Below are 20,020 nucleotides of genomic sequence, written 5' to 3'. Positions count from 1 at the left end.
TTATGATTTTCTTAATACCATTTTCTTCTGTAATATACTATGTAATACACATAACATACAAAACAAATGTTAAGAGACCATTTATGTTATCTGTAAGGCTTCTAGTCGACAGTAGGCTGTTAGTAGTTAAGCTTTTGGGGAGTCAGAAGTCGTAGGCAGATTTTCAACTGTCTAACCCCGACATTGTTCATGGGTCCACTCTGTCCTGCATGGGGGTGTCACTGGGCTCCAGTACACGTGGTCATCAGGGCCCTGTTCTGGACGGTGGCTCTGCCATCTGTAACCTGTGGTTTCCCGTGGTCTTCAGTCACTGTCCTCTCTGGCTGCCAGTGTATCCAAGGCCAAGACCAGGAAGGGGCACTTCTGTGCCTATCCCATGAATGAGAGTTAGTCACACGGCGAACCCTGCTGCTGCGGACCCTGGCCCGGGTGACCCCTAGTTGCGTGCCTGGCTGAGGGTCCGCATTGCAGAGGAAGGAGGGAAGAGCAGACTTGGGAGGGAAAAGCAGACTCAGGGGACAGGGAGTTCAAAGTCACCCAGAAGTGAGTTGCAATCTCAGTGTTTTTCCTGGGAGTCTTTCTTTTACAAAAATTATTTGAAAAGCCCACATTCCTCTTCATGGTAGAGACTGCCACGTTGATATTGCTTAGAAATGTTAGTGGTGGAAGAGATTAACGTATCGCTCTGTGAACTTAGCTCACCCCAGGCTTCTCCACCTGTGGAGAAGTCTGGGTCCAGAACAACTGCAGACCTTCTGCAGTGACTTCGACAGCACGGAGGATCTCCTCACCCTGTAAATAGAGTCTCTCCCACCTTCCCATGGCATATAAATCACCCGTGGGTGGTGTTTAGGTCACGTTTAAAAGGGCATAACTATGTGTCTATTAATTGGAGAGCCAGCACTTAATGATCCAGGGAAGGGGTTTTCGTTAGTCCCGTCCCCGTCCCCACCCCCCCCCACCCCCCGCTTCTTTTCTTTTCCCTTGGTGGTGGCCGCAGGCGGTGTTGCTGTTCCTTTCCAGAGACTTGATAGCAGAAGGGAGGGGGTGGTTAAATCCAAGGCTAGTGAGGCGTGCCTCATGATCTGGGTACCCTGCCGGAGGAGGAAATGAAACCTGTGCTCCGTGATAGGATTTGGGACGACTGGATTGTCCTTCTGCGTCCTGGTGTCGTGAATAAGAGCGTGCTCGTGCACACCCTCGCATGTGTATGCATGACATGCGCACACGCACACACACTTGCAATGCACAAGCACATGCATGCACACACACCTGCACATGCGCATGCACACGCATTTGCACACGCACGCGCATGAGCAGCCTTTTCCTCCCCCCACTCTCCCCAGTTAAGAGAAAAGTGCCTGTTCCCCTTTCTGAGTAATGAAATGTCTTCGTCCTGTGAACACTCAGAAGCAGCTTTGGGGGAGACGGACAAGGCAGGGTCTTCAGTTTGTGCTCTTTGGAACAGTAGTTTAATGTATGTTTCTTGAAAATAAGACTCTTGGTCATATAATTTGGGGGAAAATTAGGTTCTGTGGAATAAAGTGTGCAACATGTTGCCTTCATCTGAGGTAATCTTTGGACAGTACCTTTTTTTTTTAAGATTTTTTTTTTTTAAAGATTTTATTTTTTATTTATTTGACAGAGATCACAAGGAGGCAGAGAGGCAGGCAGAGAGAGAGAGAGAGGAGGAAGCAGGCTCCCCACCAAGCAGAGAGCCCGATGCGGGGCTGGATCCCAGGACCCTGAGATCATGACCTGAGCCGAAGGCAGAGGTTTTAACCCACTGAGCCACCCAGGCGCCCCTTTAAGATTTTTTTTAAAAAGATTTATTTATTTGACAGAGATCACAAGTAGGCAGAGAGGCAGGCAGGGGTGGGATGGGGGAAGCAGGCTTCCTGCTGAGCAGAGAGCCCGATGGGGGGCTTGATCCCAGGACCCTGAGATCATGACCTGAGCTGAAGGCAGAGGCTTTAAACCACTGAGCCACCCAGGTGCCCCTAAGATTTTTTATTTTATTCATTTTAGAGGGGGAGAGAGCAAGCGAGAGCAAGAGCAGGGGGAGGGGCCGAGGCGAGGGAGAAGCAGACTCCACACTAAGCCAGGAGCCCGACACGGGGCTCGATCAGAGATCAGGACCTGAGCTGAAGGCAGACGCTTCACCCACTAAGCCACCCAGGCGCCCCTGGACAGTATCTGAATTAGAAACTGGGTCCTTCCTGGTAGGCTAGTTGGCCCAAGGGTGTGACCTTCTCTGAGCCCATCACGTCTCGTAGAACCAGTGTGCCCCCCACGTTGTCCGGCCCTGTATCCTGCACGGGAGACTGCCAGGAGGTCAGCCTGGTCACAGGGCGCTGCTGCCTGATGCCAGAGTTCCGGAGATTGTGGGGTCAGCGGGTTAGGAGAAGTGGCCGGCTTTGAGAAAGAGCCCCTATGCACCCCCACCTTCCCTCTAGCACGCCTGGACCCTGTTACGGAAGACTGAGCTGGGCCTGTGAGCCCTAGATGAACCAGAAGGTGGTGCCAGGCAGGAGTCCGGCTGTCACCAAGAGACCAGGGGAGCCCACTGACCCCCGCCCCAGGCCTGTGAAATAGCCGTTCTGTCGCCATCCTCCCTGTGAGGCCCTGAGATGCCAAGTGAGCTTGTCTGTCTAGGACAGCGTCCGTGTGTCAGTCGAATGCTTATGTGGAAAGAGCATCTTAGTTTCATTCCCTTTAAAACAACCCCCCTGCCTGGGTGGCTCAGTGGGTTAAGCCTCTGCCTTCAGCTCAGGTCATGATCTCAGCGTCCTGGTCTGTGCCTCCCACTCCCCTCCACCCCCTTTGCCTGTCACCTCCCTCCCCCAGCAGCTGTGGGTTCTCCGTATTCACAGGTCAGGCTGTAAAGCTCATCTGTCTTAGAAAGTTACCCAGGGAGGGTGCCCTGGTGGCGCGATCACTCGAGTGTCCGACTCTCAGCTTCAGCTCAGGTCGTGATCACAGGGTCGTGGGTTGGAGCCCTGCGTCAGGCTCCGGGCCGAGTCTGCTTCCGATTCTCTCTCCCTCTGCACCTCCCACTCGTGCTCGTTCGCTCTCTTTCTCTCTCTAAAATAAATAAAAAAAAAAAAGTTACTTGGAATGTCATAGGGTGGTGGCTTCCTTTGACAGAAGTGTGAGAATTTGGGTGATGATGGCGTTCACTCCTAGATCTAAAAATAGAACAACACCAAGGATTATCATATGGTGAATTATGAGAATTCTGGCCGCTCTCTGATGGCTGCCTTATTAGTCTTTCAGGGAGTGTCAGATGGTTTTGCTGATTCGTAAAATTATTAGTTGTGGTTGAATTCCCTGCCGTGTGGTGGTGATGGGCTCTTAACCCATTCCGAGCTGAGCTCTGGATCTTATTTTCCCCTTTTAAAGGGGGGACGTATGCACGTGACATTTCTTCCTTATATCTTTGTATGATTATGACCTTAAGGCATCAGTATCAATTCTTTTGAGTTTCTCACAATAAAGGTTTTCAGAGGCTAGTCTGAGGTAATATAATATTTGGAGTAATATAATAACTAATATTTTCCTTATGTCACAAAAAAAAACCCCCATCACAAGGAATTGAGCCCCTGTCAGCTCTCTTCCCCCAGATCTTCAAACTTCAGATTTGGAAAGTCCTGGGGCAGGGGTGACCTCAGAAGGCAGTCGGCCCCCAGGCCTGACTTCTGTTCAGCTGTCTTTTCCTCCATGCCTTTTTTCACTTTTTTGTTGCAGGGGTGGGGGCAGTGGGTCCTTTCAGCATGTTTTAATTGTTTAGACAAAATGTCTCTTTCGGGCTGAAGAGGTTTTTAGATTTTAATCTTGTCCGTGTAACTCGGGCCTCGGTTCTGCCACCTCAGACTATTTCTAAGATCATTTGAGGGGCTCCTGGGTGGCTCAGTCAGTGAAGCGCCTGTCTTCGGCTCAGGTCGTGATCCCAGGGTCTTGGGATCGAGCCCCGCATCGGGCCCCCTGCTCGGCGGGGACCCTGCTCCTCCCTTTCCCCCCAGCTCACGCTCTCTCTTGCACACACTCGCTCTCTCAAATAAAGTCTTTTTTTAAAAAACCAAGATGATCATTTAAGTAACTTTAATTGTTCTTTTCTTATTAGTTAGAACCTGGCCCTTTAGATGAAACTCAGATTGCTACCATCTTAAGAGAAATCCTGAAAGGACTTGATTATTTGCATTCCGAGAAGAAAATTCATAGAGATATTAAAGGTAAGGAGGCATCTTGCTTGTTCTCCTCAGAAGCCCCCCCGGGCGGGTGGGAAGGTGCTGTGGAACTAAGCTCGTGCTTCTCTGCCCGAGGGAGGTTATCCTGTGAGTGGGGGGAGACTGCCTTCCTCACGCCTGGGCTGGGTGGCTCCGGGGGCATCTCCCCGCAGCGCACCGGTGCTGCCGGCCCTCGGCGAGCCTGTGATCCCCCACGACAGAACCACGGGCCCCCGAAGCCACGGCGGGTGGAGCCGCCTGGCAGGTAACGTTGGGGCGTCTTGGCTTTCACTCTGCAGCTGCCAACGTCCTGCTCTCGGAGCACGGGGAGGTGAAGCTGGCCGATTTCGGGGTGGCGGGCCAGCTGACGGACACGCAGATCAAAAGGAATACCTTCGTGGGCACCCCGTTCTGGATGGCACCCGAGGTCATCAAACAGTCCGCCTACGACTCAAAGGTAAGGCCCGGCTCTTCGCGGTGGCCGGCTCCAGACAGTCGTCCCCCTTCCCTTCGACCTGGCAGCCTTTCCCGGCGGAGCGAAGCGAGGTCCTTGAGGTGTGACCTAAAGGTGGTTCTCTCAGACTTTGGTCAGAGAGCAGGTGTCATTTCCCTCTCCGTCGTTCAGTGTCCTGTACTCACCCGGCCCGCAGTTGCCGAGGTTTCTAGATTCAGCAGTGGTGCTCGGTGGCGGTGGGGCTCCCTGAGAAGGAGCAGGGGACAAGAGTGGCCGGAGTGGGTTTGGGCCTGGTGACACGTCCAGGTGGAGGCACGGGGGCGTGTGGGGGCCGCAGAGTGGAGCATGAGGGAGGGGGCCCCAGGCAGACCTCGGAGCAGTGTTCCAGGGACAGGCAGAGAAAGAGGCCCGGCAAAAGCAATGCAGAGTCCACGAAAATAGAAGCCCAGAATCTGGAAAGAATATGCCTTTAGTGATTGCTACAGATTTTTCCTCTCGTTATTTTCAATTCCGTGTTAGGATCCTTATTCCCAGAGGCTCCTTCCTAACATGTTTTTTACCTGTCACACATTGTACTCTCCCAGTTTTTCCTGGTACCTTCAACTTTCTTTTTCTTTTCATTTCTTTCTTTCTTTTCTTTTTTTTTTTTTAGATTTTTTTATTTATTTGACAGAGAGAGAGATCACAAGCAGGCAGAGAGGCAGGCAGAGAGACAGGAGGAAGCAGGCTCCCTGCTGAGCAGAGAGCCCGATGCGGGACTCGATCCCAGGACTCCGAGATCATGACCCGAGCCGAAGGCAGCGGCTTAACCCACTGAGCCACCCAGGTGCCCCTGGTTTTTTAAAGATATATTTATTTAAAGAGAGAGAGAGCCTGGAGGTGGGGAGAGGGAGAGAGAATCCCAAGCAGACTCCCCGCTGAGTGAGGAGCCCCCTATGGGATCATGACTTGAACCGAAAACACCCAACCAAGTGAGCCACCCAGGTGTCCCCTTCAGCTTTTGTAATCTTCTTAGTATAGACTAAACAGCCTATGGCCCTTGCCTCAGGGATCCCTGATTTAACTGCTCTCCCCCAGCTGCCCGCTCGCACACTGTGCGCAGAAAACTCACATGGCCATAGGGAACTGGCTCCTCTGAACCGACAATTTCTAGGCAAACCCGTGTTTAACTCCCATACGTGTACACGCCAGGCATTGCTTCCTCTTTTTAAACGGGAATCTTCTAAATAGTCCACTTCCCAGCTTGTTGAACTCGGCACGCAGAGCGTAGAGCAGCCTTTCCTCCAGCCCTCAGGGTGCCACTGTGAGCCGTCGGCTGTTGGAAGGACTAGGTGGTACCGAGGTTACAGGTGTGCCTGGTGCTAGCCTGGCAGAGATGGACCTGGCTGTCTTACTTTTGAGTCGTTGTGGTGGTCACTGTCGTAGTCTCCCCCATGGCCTTGGCAGCCATGGCCTGAAGGTGACTGTTGGGTCTTCAGCCCCCAGTGTGACAGCTGTGCATTGTTCACTACAGTTTTCGCTGATTGGCATGTGGCCCTGTGTGAGGGGTCACTCCAGGGGAATCTCTGCAGCCGGTTCGGCCGTTGGGGAGCTGTCATTTTAGGACTCGGCAGGAACTTCTGTGTTTAGTCCTTTCTCTTTATTTGAGGCCTCAGCCTCAATTTATCGGATAAACTCAATTTATCCGAGTTTGTAGATCTAGAGTTTGGTAGGCGCTAGAATCCGCATTTCTGAACTCCTCCGATTACACTGTGCTAGTACTCTCTGCTCTTCCCGGGAAATGAGCTGCTCGACCATGGGGCTTGTGAATCTGGATTCAGACCTTCTCTTTCCATGATGAAAACGCCCACCACGGCTCACGCGACAGCTCACTCGACCTTGCCCTTGCTGCCTGTCTTCCTCCTTTGGGGCTACTCTGGACATTTGCCCAAGGTGGGGCCTCTAGTGGTAGAGATTTTCCTGCATCATAAGGCTTGGCCACCTTTTCCCCGAGTTCTTGCCAACATCAGAACACTTGGATCTCATCTGTGGGTGTTTCAGCGTTCTTGTGTGTATTTAAAGATGCTGTCTCCAGCTCCGGGGCACGCACTTGGTTGGGGAGCATGAAAAGCTCTGCCACTCTTCTTGCTACCCTTTAACTTTACCTCTTAGTCTGGCCTGTATCAAAGGCTAAATCTTTTCATTTTCCTGAGTCATACCCAACACCTCTGACCTGGAAATCAGGTGCAAAAATGATGTTGATGTGAAGTTTGTTTCCCAGATTTGTTGACCCAGGAGGTGTGGAAAGTGCAGATAAGGCTGATGTCTGTGTCTGAGTCTGGGGCCTTGGGGATAATGTGACATTAGTTCCCTCCCATTAAGTGTGGCTCTGGGCTAGCAGCTTTTTTCACAAAGGGTCTTCTTCTGCGTTTGCTTTGTGGATATTCTCCTAGGGGCTGCCTCCCTTCTTAGAGGCTTGCCTGGCAGGCGGTGGAGGCTCTTGGGTGGCCATGGGTGGTGCCCTGGTACACAAACATATTTGGCTTCTTTCCAGTTACGCTTTCCATTCTTTGCCTTAGGTGTCTGTCTAGACGTGTTTCCTGTTAGTCTTTGCTTTCTGTTGAGCTCACAGCCCCACGGTGGCAGGATTCTGTTACCATTGTTCGGAACCCTTGCTCCCATCATACTCATTTTTGGACACTCACTGATTTTCAAAGGAAGGTCAGGTTGGGATAAGGCTAGAATGCCCCTGCCTCACTAGCATCATCATCTTAACTGAACCAAAGGGCATGTGAGCCTTAGTTTTATGTACGTTGTCGACATGAACACCTGTTGAAGCAGTATCTCTGACCCCTTGTCATTTGTGCAGACTCCTTAGGTGTCCTGAGCATGTTTGCACATATAGGACATCTTCCATTGGTCTCAGTTCTTTATCTAAATATAGCATTACTAGATCATGATTGTCCGTATGTCTCGAGCCTTCATTATTACTGATATTTTTAAGGTGAAGTAGGCTAGCTTGGTTTATTTTAAGAAGTCTTGGGACTTTGGAGATGGTGCCAAGGGAGATAACTGCTCTCCCACAAAGAAGGGTTTGCTTTCCATGTCTGAGCAGGATCTTGGCTGAAGAATGTTAATTCCCCCTTTAATTCCCCCCCCCACCCGCTGCTTTCTTTGTAAGGTTATTATGATGGTGTGTTGGCAAATGGGTTGGACTTGTATGAAAACATTGTCTCTGTTCAATGTCTCTTTCTCTGTATTCGTTCATTTGGTTATTGCTGTAGTTGTGCCCAGTGTTGAGTAATTTCCATCTTCAGTGAGTGATTGCAGTCCTGGGTGGCTCTGGCAGAGAGTAGGGAGGGCAGAGGAGTTGTGTGCAGAAAGTCAGAGCAAGCTGGGGAAAGCTTCATAGACATAGAGCTTTGCAGCCCCTCAGAGATTGGGGGGGGGGTATTCAGACCTAAGTCTGGTGTGGGAATGGAGTGACACTCGAATTTGGATTTTAGATTGTGGTGAAGAACGTAGAAGGGGATGAGGCTGGAGAAGCTGACTTGGCCTGCTAACTGAAACACCCCACAGACTGAGAAGCCAGTGTCCATAGTCCCTTGTAAATAGCTTTTCCCTTTTTTGGTCTCAAAAGCAGTATGTACTCTTTAATCTGGAAAATGTTGGAAAAAAGGAGATAAAAGAAAAACATCTGTAGACCTACCACCCCAGCACAGGCTTAGTTATTTTGGTGTCCGGTCATCTCTGAAATAACTGCTGTCTAACCATGGTGAAAAATGGAACTAGGTGATATGTTGATGGAAAAAAAATAAGATTGTTAAAGATAAGGGAAGACTGGCAGTATTAGCCCGCCAGTTTTTGGAATCTGTCTGGTTAGCTTGTCCATGGCGGCCTGTGAAAAGCAGTATCAGAAGCTAAAGATCACAAATAAGATTTTTTTGTCACCATTACATGTGTGAATTTTAAACAGATTCTTGGACTGGTGGCTCATGTCCATTGGCTCATTCAACTTGATCACTGGTCTCAATCCCTATAGCTTTTCCAGAATTACTGCCTTCACCACGAAGTGCCATGAGTTTTCCTAATTCAAGGTTGGGGCTTTTTCAGCATTTTTACTTTCTAACCAAGACATTCGTGGAATGGATAAATGGACTGACAGACCTTTTCTGTGTCTTTTGATGCTTTCTGGAATCAATGTATTGATTTTCTTTCATCATCGTTTTCTATCGTTTCTATCATCGTTTTCCAAATTCAGCAGACCTGTTGGTGATGAGCATAAGAGGTCTTCTGAATCTGATTGTTGCCTTTTTTAGCAAAACCAACACAAAATAGACAAAGTAACCATCGGTAGTCTTGAGTTCGGCATGTGCTTTGATCATGGTCTGCCATGTTTTTTGACCGTGGAGCACATTTTGTCTCAGGTAAGATGCATGCCATGGAAATGAGGCAGTTTTTGTCTTGAACGTCCCTTAGTAATTAGCCTGAATTTTCTAGGTGCACCTTCATCATTCTGCAGATGAGCAAGGCTCCTTTCAGAAACGTAGCCCTTAGGGAATTGGATGTGAGTTTGTTTCCTGAGTCCCCGTGACTAGTGTTTTCCAGTGTTTCTTACGTTGAGCATAGCCAGTGCTCTCACATCGCACCAGTCTGTCTTAGGAAATTAATCTGCCGCTTTCTTTGCTCCCTTTTTGCTGCTTAAGACACTGGTTCTTCCCAACCACCATGGTGCTACCCAGGGAGCCAAAAGGCAGGATTCTTAGTTCTTTTTTTCCTTCCTCCTTCTCTTGATTATAGAGCCTTGCCTATGGTTCCTTTTAGAATATTTTCTGCATATAAATTTTTTATAGCACTCAACATTGTGTTGTATCTGCAGATCTGTAGCCAGCTTACTTTTACTTAATTAACAGGATATTGCAAAGATTGAGAATGTTGTCTATTCATAGCAACCTAACCCCTACTGAGAGGAGTCCCCGATCATCAGTACCAGAGAACTCTGTGTCGTCCCTTAGGAGCATGCTATGGGAGCTGTCCACGAGGAAAGTCAGTCTGTTTGCAGGGGTCTGTGAGTAGTTTAGAACACCTGCCCTTATAACTTCTGTTGGGCCCATATTGAAAACCACTGTTTGTTTTCTCTTAACATCTAATTTCATGGTTTTCCAGATGTCAGTAAAACAGGTCTCCTCTTTTACCTCAATCTTAATTGCTTTGGAAAGTAAGTGCCCTTCCCCCACATAACTTTTATTTTAAAACCTAGACACGTGTTCTCATCTGATGCCGTATTTCCCAAATATTTCCTAAGTATAGTAATGGACAAACGCCGTTACCTTCGTGATTCTCTGCCCTGTCATTGCTGAGTGTGCAGTGTCGCAGTAAACGTGTTAGCACAGCTTCATCCTTCTAAGATTTAGTGGAAGCGATGGAATATTTTTGGCAGCATACGCCATCTTCTAAATCTAAAATTATTTATTTAGGATAGAGTCCTAGAAGTGGAATTTATTGGTTTTAACAAGCTTGAGTGTTTTTACGGCTTTTGATACATAATGCCAAATTGCCATCAAGTTTTCCACATTCGTCGGCAGGATGTGAGATGTCTAGAGAGGGAGTCTCCAGGCAGGAAGACACTTAGGAGCCCCCCAGAGAAGCCCCAGGGGGAGAGGATAGCTCCGAACCCAGCCACGGGCAGGAGGGACAGGGGGCCCCCAGTGCTGAGAGGCCGGGAGCCACACCGCTGGCCCTGGCTGGTGGAGGAGGATCCAGAGAAGAAGTCATGAGCTGGTGCGACACACAGGCTCTGGCTCAGCAGGCTGGCGGGCTGGCACGCGTTTTGCTGGGACAAGGCCATACTGGCTGACCCTCCCCGGGGGACTAGGGGAGAAGCAGGAAGGTGATTCCCGAGCCTCTCCTCTGAAGACCATGGCGTGGCTTGCAGTCAGGAAGGTGGCCTCCTGTGAGCTGCTGGCCCATGCTGGCTTGTGGGAGCAGGTGCAGGTCCTTGAAATCTTGGGACTCTTCTGTCTCTTGTCTAGCCGGGAGCCTGCTCTGCAGCCCTCGGTGCTCTAGGGACATGAGCATAGGCTCATGGTGAGAGGCTGTCAGCAAAGGCCGCCGTTGGTCTGGTGTTTGGATTATGGTTTGTAAGTGGCTGTGGGGTGCTTGGGGATTGAGAGTTTGTCCATCAGGGGTCTGGGGGGCTGAGGCCCGTGGGTGCCAAGCAGCAGGATAGATAGATGGATAGAGCAGCCGTTCTCAGGAAGTCCAGGAGGGCTGGAGCAGGCAGCCAGAGGAAAGCTGTTGTGGGAAGAGCCGTTGGCACACGAGGCTGCGCGTTCCCCTGTTTGTGTATCCCTGGCTCCCTGTCACTGTGCACCTGCTCCCATCCTCCTGCTGCCGCGGGCAGCGCCACTCACCTGCTGAGCAGCCTGCCTCCTCCTGGGCACAGGGACTCTGGGATCTGTCCACGTTTGTACTGATTTTAAAAGTAATACATTCACATGTGAGCTAAAACAGAGTCCAAGCTGCCCAGGGAGGGAGCATGGGAATAGGAGTCCTGATGCTGGTTCTTGAGTCTGATCCTTTTTGTGCAAAGAATTCAGAACAAGACTCGCCGACAGGCCTGTTTTCACCAAGAAGAGAAGCAGCAGAGTGAGGGTGTTGCCGACCCCGCGGGCTGCCGGCCAGGGAGATAGCCTCGAGGCTCTGTCCCGCTCCCTAGGGCTGTGAGAACACAGCAGGTTTTGAAGGTTGGGATGTCGGGGTCCTGCCGTGACCTGACTCATGTCTCAGCCTTTCATTTCTTTGCTGTAGAGCGAGCGTGAGGGATCGAGTAGGTTCTGACTTTCGATGGGTTTCCCATGCCCAGTGACCAGGGCAGAAAGGTTGTGCGAGGCGGGCTTCATGTGGATCCCGATTCTAGTAAACCGACTGTGACGATACTTTCTTGAAGAATTGAGGAAACTTAACTATTACAGCATATTAACTTATTATTAATTTTTAAATTGTTCCTAATTTTAGGTCTTGATAGGTAGTACAGAACCCTTACTGACAAGCTGAGGTAGTCAGGGGAGAATGTCAGGATATTTTAGACTTACTTTTAAATACACTGTGGCAAACAGTAGACAAAGTCCATATGGCAGATTATTAATAATCATTAACTTCATGTTAGTTCTGTGAATATTCTCCCCTATTAAGATTCTGGTAGTATTCTCCACTTCTGTGTGTGTGTGAACGTTTCCAGAAGACACCCGTTCTGAGTTCGGGGCCCTCTGTGAGGCACCCTGCTCAGCCTCCCCAGTATTATTTCCATTTTGCCATTGAGGAAACTAGGCTCACAGGTTAGATTTTTTATTTTTAAGATTTTATTTACTTATTTATTTTAGAGCATGGGTGAGGGGAAGGGCGGAGGAAGAGGGACTGGGAGGCCGTCTCCATGCCAGGCCTGCCGTGGGGCTTGATCTCACGACCCTGAGAGCACTACCTGGGCTGAAACTGGGAGTCAGACCCCAATTGACTGAGCTACCCAGGCGTCCTGGTGAGATATTGTCTCCTGTCTAAGACTTCGGTTGTGGAGCTGGCGTTTAAACCCAAGTCTCTGAGGCTCTTAGCCTCACAGCTGTGCGTGGTTATAAGCAGGTTTGATGGGGTGAGTCGCAAACACCCCTCTGTTCCAGACGTGCCCGCTCTGCTCACTTCTGGCAAACTGTCACGTCTCTCCAGGGATCTGAGTCACTGTGGAGTGCCTCATACTCCAGCAGTAAACGGAAGACGAATGATTGTAAAAGCCACCTTCAGTGCAGAGCTGGAAGGTGGTGTGTGTATTCCATTTTCTCCTGTGTGTCGCCTGTTTTGAAATTATACCAAAGGCTTATCTTTTTTTTTTTTTAAAGATTTTATTTATTTATTTGACAGAGAGATCACAAGTAGGCAGAGAGGCAGGCAGAGAGAGAGGAGGAAGCAGGCTCCCTGCCGAGCAGAGAGCCCGATGCGGGACTCGATCCCAGGACTCTGAGATCACGACCTGAGCCGAAGGCAGCGGCTTAACCCACTGAGCCACCCAGGCGCCCCTTATCTTTTTTGTTTTTGCTTAAAAGTAATTATCTTTTTCAAAACCTTAGAAGTACGTTGAGATGTATTTTTTTTTCCTAAGAATCCTATTTACTCGAGCTTATTCCTTCTCGGTTTCTCTAAAAATGCTTTGTCGTTGCAGGCAGACATCTGGTCCCTGGGCATAACAGCCATCGAGCTCGCGAAGGGGGAGCCCCCTCACTCGGAGCTGCACCCCATGAAGGTTTTATTCCTCATTCCAAAGAACAACCCCCCCACGCTGGAAGGGAACTACAGCAAACCCCTCAAGGAGTTTGTTGAAGCCTGTTTGAATAAGGAGCCAAGCTTTGTGAGTTGCTCGAGCTCGGGGTGGACGCCGCTTTCTGTGTGGCCAGACTTGGTCTAGAGCCATCTTACTGGAATTTCCTTAATCACTCTTGCTGTAGTCACCGTTGTCTTTATGATCACGTTCTTTTTTTTCCTTCTTCTCCTTTTCTAAATGGATGCGACTGATTTGAGTTGCAAATTTTTTTTTTTTTAAGATTTTATTTATTTAAGGTAGAGAGAGCATTTGCACAAGTGGGGGGGGTGGCTGGGGGCAAAGGGAGAGGGAGAAGCAGATTCCCTACTGAGTGAGGACCCTGAGCTAGTGATCTGAGCCGAAGGCAGAGGCTTTAACCCACTGAGCCATCCAGATGCTCCGTAAATGTTTTTATTATTTATCTTTTAATAAACAGAAATCTACTTATTTTCTTTCAGATTTTCTAGCATTTTGTACCTCACTGAGCCTGAAGACTGTTCTCCTTAATATTACATGTGGAATCATAAATTTTTAATGTTTATAGTAAAAGGTCAGGCTATTTTTAGCCGTTTTTTAGTAATCGCAAAGTCTGGCCAGAAAAATAATGGCTAAATGTGTCTTTAAAGTACATGTTTTTAATTTCTTCTTGGCATGTGTTAGGAAAGAAAAGATAAATTAAAAAGTACGCATGAACCACCCACCTTGCCCTCCTACCCCTTCCTTTTAAATTTTTTTTGTGTGTGTGATCGACTGGCAGAGCCGTGTGGCCAGACGAATTCTCTCCTGTATAGCCTTAGCTGAATTCTCTCCTGAATTAGGATACATCTCTGAAAGTTGTCTTTGTATTTTGGTGTTACGTATAGGACCATATGTCCTTAGTTTGTTTCTGAGTCTTCTAGCAGCGTTGGCTGAAGGCCTAGCTAAATCCCCCCCGCCTTTTTTTTTTAAAGATTTATTTTTTTAAAGATTTTATTTATTTGACAGAAGGATAGAGAGAGAGCACAAGTAAACAGAGCAGCAGGGAGAAGCAGACTCTCTGCTAAGCAGGGAGGCTGATGAGGGGCTCGATCCCAGGACCCTGGAATCATGACCTGAGCCGAAGGCAGACACTTAACCAACTGAGCCACCCAGGCGCCCCTTTAAAGATTTTATCTATTTATTTGACAGAGAGATCAGAAGTAGGCGGAGAAGCAGGCAGGGGTCGGGGAAAGCAGGCCCTCTGCTAAGCAGAGAGCCAGACTCGGGGCTCGATCCCAGGACCCTGAGATCATGACCTGAGCCTAAGGCAGAGGCTTAACCCACTGAGCCACCCTGGTGACCCTGAATCCCCTTCTTAACTCTTATCTAAGAATGGGTGATTAATTTTACAAGAACACCATGGTTTTCTAGTATGCTCGTTTTGGTAAAGGAATGAAATGGGAGATGCAGCATTTTCTTCAAACCCCCGGGGAACGTAGCCTGAGATCACCAGGTGGGCTTCATTAATGCCTCAGGCGTCAGGCGGGGAGGGTCGCTGCTCCATCTGTCCACGGCGCTCTGGACGGTCTGGTATGATGTGAGTCCCTTGCCGCAGTGCAGAGGCTATGAAGCACCCAAGGAGATACACCCCCACACGTGTGCTCGTCTTTCCGTTAAAAATGGATTTCTAGTGTCTGCATCCTTGCCCAGAGCACACATGTCTGCCCCTGCCTTGCCCCACGCGCACTGAGGAAGAGGACAAGAAGCTGAGAATGTGAGCACTTGGGAGACGCTGGGAGTTTCCCAGGGAGTGAGACAGCACCTGAGGTGACCCAGGTTTCCTGTAGGCTTGAATTTGAGAAACATGGTTGGCTGTCGTGAATCAGGCTTTAGTAAGAGGGAACTGAGTCTCACTGGCCGTCTCCCCGCCCGCCCCGTCTGCTCTCGTTTGGGCTGTGCTTGGAAAGTGTGCTCCCTGTCATCCGGTTTGCCATCCTCGAGGGGAAGGCAGTTGCCAACTTCAGAATGTGCTCTGTGGTTTTGGCCATTCAGAGCCCAGGACCTGGACGAGGTCCTCACCCCAGCCCCAGGGCGAGAGACAGACGGGGGAGGCCAGCAATTGTACGTGGGGGAAGCTGATGAGTGAGGGCACTCGGTACTCTTTCAGCGTCAGAGAAAAGGATATATCTTGGTTCCTTTCTAGTTTCCTTGAGATTTATCCCAGTTAACATCTATCTTACTATTTTGGGGAGGTGGAGCCAAATACTAACACAGAAAGTTAACAAGGTAGCACAGAGCACATATTTTCTCTCTTGTTAGCATTTGTATGTAAGTATGTGTGTGCGTATGTAAAACAAAATATTTTCTAAAAACCGGGAGGTATATTCTAGCTGTCCTAAATGATCTCTGAAGTTCTCTGACTTGTTTTCTGTGTCAGTGCGTCTTCCTAGGGAAAGGCTTTTTGCTTTTGCTGGGTGGTTCCCCGTGGCATGTCACAGACCACGTCAGACACTAACCGCCGCGTCCACACTGCACGTGGATTCCCACCCGTGGGTGCTGGACCACTGCTGTTGGAATCCTGGCTTTTGTCAGGGAAGCAGACCTGGAAGCAGAACTCGATCTTTACATTTTAGTGTGGGTGCGTGACCCTTGGAGGCAGAAGTCTGTCCTTTGGGGTCGAGTCAGAACACAGGGAACTTCATCTCCTGCTTCCTGTTCTGTCTGGCGGCTTGTTTTCCAGAGACCCACCGCGAAGGAGTTACTGAAGCACAAGTTTATAATACGCAACGCAAAGAAAACCTCCTACCTGACCGAGCTCATCGACAGGTACAAGAGATGGAAGGCCGAGCAGAGCCACGAGGATTCGGGCTCCGAAGACTCAGACACGTGAGTCCCCTCAGCCCGGGTGTGCAGGGCGCGTGACCTGGGCCGGGGGGCTCCCATGGGAGCCCTGTGCATGTGTCATGTTTGCGTTTGTTCTTCTCCTCATCTGGGGTGGGATTTTTTGTTGTTATTTGTGAATTTCTTTGTTAATTTGTTTTCAGATAACCCAGGTTGATGGTGATCTTTGTGTCAGTGTGGGACAATTTGGGGGCCTTTTAGCCTCTTTCTGTTGCTAGTGGAGTTTCCAGGAAAAATCTTTGTGAAGGAACAGTGCATAAAGAACTAGGCCTGGTCTCCTTTTCCTTTTCTTTTTCCTGCTCATAAAATATTGGTCAGGTGTAACTGCTTTAAGTGTGTTCTTTTTTGAAGATACAAATATACGTCTTTACGATTCTGTGTTGTGGCGTGTCCATGGTCGATGCTAGGGCTGTGAAGCTGGATACCAGAAGTTCCTTGCTGAAAACTGGTGTCAGGTTACGCATCCTGGAATTCTGTTAGCCAAAGAGATGGTTGAGGTCTGGGAGTCGCTTTGGTGTGGGGGGTGGGGGGGCGCTGGGCCGCCCACTCTGGCAGGAACAAGGGTGTCACAAGTGGAAGTGGGCCCCTCTGTAGCACCTCTTCTGTTCTCCCTCACGCCTCGGCTACAAGTCCAAGTCGACCACCAGGCCAGGTCCATACGCCAGGCTGGTTGAATCAGAGTTTCTGGGGGCGAGACCAGGTGTTTCAGGGTCACAGGAGCCAAGAGGGAGAACCCCTGGCTCAGGAAGCAGAGAGATGAGGGTGGTAGCTGTGGGGACAAAAAGATGGACAGGCAGTCCGAACGTGGCCATGGCCTTGAGTGAAGGAAGTGGAGACCATCTAGATCTCAGCGGTGCGGTGGGTGTCGTGACCAGAGAAGCAGCCAGGCCGGGCAGGGAGGAGGCCGGGGCACGGGAAACTGAGCTTGGGGTGGGACATGTTTGAGGTGCTGGCAGGATGGTGTAGAGGAGCGTCGAGGTTCGGGGTGCAGGCGAGGCGTGCAGGCTGTGGTCCGGGATTTAGAGTTATGACACTGTGAATGGTCGTCGGAGCCGTGAGAGTGAACAGTGTCACCCAGCGCGTGTCTGCAGAGCACGGTGGGCCGGCCGCTGGGAAACGCCAGTGTAGAGGACCGAATTGTGGGTGACCGTGTCCGGGGCGATCTGGGGGCGAGACTTCGGAGGGGAGCGGGGATGAGCAGGAACATGGACCCGGAGCTCAAGCAGGCAGAGGACAGAGCAGGAGCCCCCTCGCGCAGTGTCGTGCGGGTGGTCGACGGCCTTGGTCAGAGCAGGTGTAGGGACAGGGTTGGTTTTGGGGTGAGAGAAGGTAAGAAACAGGCAGTAAGTGTAGCTGATACACCCAAGAAACGAGACTGGGGGCTGGCTGTGGCTGGAGGGGTCGTTGCGTTGCGGGAGCCAAAGGGATGTGTGTCGGGGCGTTGATGGGAAGGAGCCGATGGGGAGAAAAGGACCTCCGAGAGCGGGGCTGTCAGCGGAGCGCAGAGCGCAGGGTGGTCCTGCCTGGGAGTGGCCTCTCTGGGGTCCAGGAGGTGGGATGGCGGCTGTGGGTGCGGCCAGTGCCGTGGGAAGTCAGGGAGCCCCGTGGTGACGGTCTCTTTCCTCAGAGGCGGGTGGCAGGACCTGGAGGGAGTGATGGGTGGCAAGCAGGGATGGGAGGTAGGTGTGGAGTGTGGGGTGGCCAGGCAGGGCTGCGGGGGTCAGTCTCGGGTGCAGGGCTGTGCACTTGCTCACGGAGTTCCGGATATCTCTCCAAAGGGGGACGGATACGGACAGCCAGGCCTCTGGAGGCAGCGACTCTGGGGACTGGATCTTCACTATCCGAGAGAAAGATCCAAAGAGTCTTGAAAATGGAGCTCTTCAGCCTTCAGACTTAGAAAGAAATAAGGTAACACTGGCTTGTACCACAGTCCGCCCCACTCACCTCTGCGGGCCTGCTCTGTGGGGGGCGGGCTGGGGCTCCCTGGGGCGGCTTGCTGGGGGGGGGTCTCGCTGTCGGGGACCCATAAGGACCCAGAGAGTGAGATCCAAGAGCCCGACCTCTGGTCTGTACTGCGGGCTGCTTCCTGCTCTGCAGAGCCTGCTGTGTCCCTGTCCCCGTCCCCCAACCCCCTCCCCCCCCATCGGCCTTTCCTGAGGTTTGCACATAGTTGGGGGCGGGGGGAGGGCGTCTCACCTGTGAAGTGACATTCAGACCTTGCATGGAACTCTGTTTTGTATATTGGGGTTACTCAGAAAAGATACCAGAATTTTGGGATTAAGTTTTTTAGGTTCTTAAAAACAAACGTAGTGCTGTTGGTACTTACATGGGACTTTATTTTCATTGGTTTTACGCCTGTTTAAGTTTATGAAGAACTGTGTTTTTGGAGTCGCTTTAAAGCACCGTGGTATAGTTTCTGTCAGGCAGCGTGGACCAGCGGCTGTTCACAGCTGTCCCCTGGTGATCCTACAAGTCTTACTGTGCTGGACAGATGGAGTCATTTCAGAGATTGCAAAAGTAGAAAATGGGCCCCTGTCCTGTGATAGTCACTTGCACCAGCCAGCTTTGATCTCCTTTCCATTTCCAGAGTGTCGGTAGTCAAGTCCTGCTGCATAAATCGTGCAGGGGTGCAATTCATTGTCACCTGCCTCTGCACGAGGGCCACTTCCGGGACCTCTCGGGCCTTTGCACCTGGAGTCCAGATGCTGGTTCGCCCAGCTGCATGAGTTTGGCACATTGCCGCAAAGAAATGTTGAAGTTTAGTGAAAAAGCGTGAGACAGTCCCATTTAGCTATCACAGCAAATGCCTTGACGCTTGATCTCGGGGTTGTGAGTTCGAGCCCCACTCTGGGTGTGGAGACTACTGAAGAAAATAAAATCTTAAAAATAAAAGATAGCACAGCAAATAGCATTTCAGACTTTATGCTAGCTAGCATGGTGCCTCTCTGAAGTTTCTGCACTGTTGAATGTGAATGTTAAATACTTACTCCTGATCACCTTTTTTTCTTCCCTAAGATGAAAGACATCCCAAAGAGGCCTTTCTCTCAGTGTTTATCTACAATTATTTCTCCTCTGTTTGCAGAGGTAAGATACCCCGTTGACGTTTGGGGGGTGGGGTGTGACAGGGACGTAGTGGGGAGCAGGGTCCTCTTTCTGTGACATGTCGCCAGTCAAATTTGGGAGGTTAGAGCTGGTGGGCACCAGTAGGTGGGGAGTCGGCATCGTGGTCCCGCGAGGCCGCTGGGATTGGGCACTGGCTTCCCAGTGCCCCTCCTGCTCTCCTGGGCACCGTCTGCTGCCTGGCCCTCCTGGGAAAGGTCACTGTCGCCTCCTTGAGTGTGCTGGCCCCACGCGGCTCCGGGTGTCACCAGGGTGAATTTGAGCTTCTGTCGCACTGCTCTCCACAAAACCTGCTCGGTGCAGCCTGACGGCTTTGCATCAGACAAATTGACGGCAACGTGAAAGTGTAGAACTTGATTTTAAAGGAGATACTGGATTCCGCAGAGACCTATACCCCACTGTGCCCCCATAGTTCACTGTAATCCCATACAAGTCTCCTTACCTGTTGTTGGGCCCCTGGTTTGTTTCCCTGGTGAGCAGCCCAGGTCCCGTCCTCCTCCGGGGACTGATGTCACTCACGCGCTGGTCTGCTGCTCCTTCTCAGGGGAGCCCGCCCTGCCTCCTGGAGGTACGGCATTGTGCAGTGTTTTCAAGAATAAAGTTTATGAGAATGAAGATTATTCTTCATCTGGTTAGGAGGTGATTTGAAAAGAAGTTGGAGATACTCTTTCTGTCTTTTTTTTTTTTTTTTTGAGTCCCACAGGCTGCCTTTAAGGCAGTCCAGAGTGAGCCACACTGGTCCCTTCTGTTTGTGTGGTGACGCGGAGCTCTCCTGCTACTTGAGGATGGTGGTCTTGGGTGAGAGGTACCAGACACACACCTTCTCTCCCAGAGCTCGGTCCCCCTGCCAAGAGGGGTTCTGGCCCGCTTTGTCCAGCTCTCTGTCCTTCCCCTGCCCAGCGTCGGCCCTCCTGGGCTAGGCTGAGGGCCCTGCCTTCCCAGCCGGCAGCCGGGCCCATGCTGAGCCTGGGGTGTAGAGTTGAAACTACTGGACACGTGGGTTTGTGACGGCAAACTAAGTGACACAGGGCAGCT

General features: G+C 50.6%; 1 protein-coding gene across 2 annotated transcripts in view; it reads left to right on the top strand.

Annotated features, from left to right (window-relative positions):
- The window catches only part of STK24 (serine/threonine kinase 24), a 113,349-nt gene that overhangs the window by 87,223 nt on the left and 6,106 nt on the right, over window positions 1-20,020 (top strand). For both annotated transcript variants that reach the window (XM_047720276.1, XM_047720275.1), the window contains exons 4-9: window positions 4,124-4,232; window positions 4,526-4,683; window positions 12,869-13,054; window positions 15,705-15,850; window positions 17,644-17,773; window positions 18,881-18,949. In XM_047720276.1, the coding sequence (XP_047576232.1) occupies window positions 4,124-4,232; window positions 4,526-4,683; window positions 12,869-13,054; window positions 15,705-15,850; window positions 17,644-17,773; window positions 18,881-18,949 (798 nt within the window). The remainder of the gene's footprint in view (window positions 1-4,123; window positions 4,233-4,525; window positions 4,684-12,868; window positions 13,055-15,704; window positions 15,851-17,643; window positions 17,774-18,880; window positions 18,950-20,020) is intronic.

This window comes from Lutra lutra, chromosome 3 (genome assembly GCF_902655055.1).
Source record: "Lutra lutra chromosome 3, mLutLut1.2, whole genome shotgun sequence".
Classification (NCBI taxonomy): Eukaryota; Metazoa; Chordata; class Mammalia; order Carnivora; family Mustelidae; genus Lutra; species Lutra lutra.
Note: the sequence above shows the minus strand (reverse complement) of the source record. Positions and strands in the feature narration are given on the sequence as shown.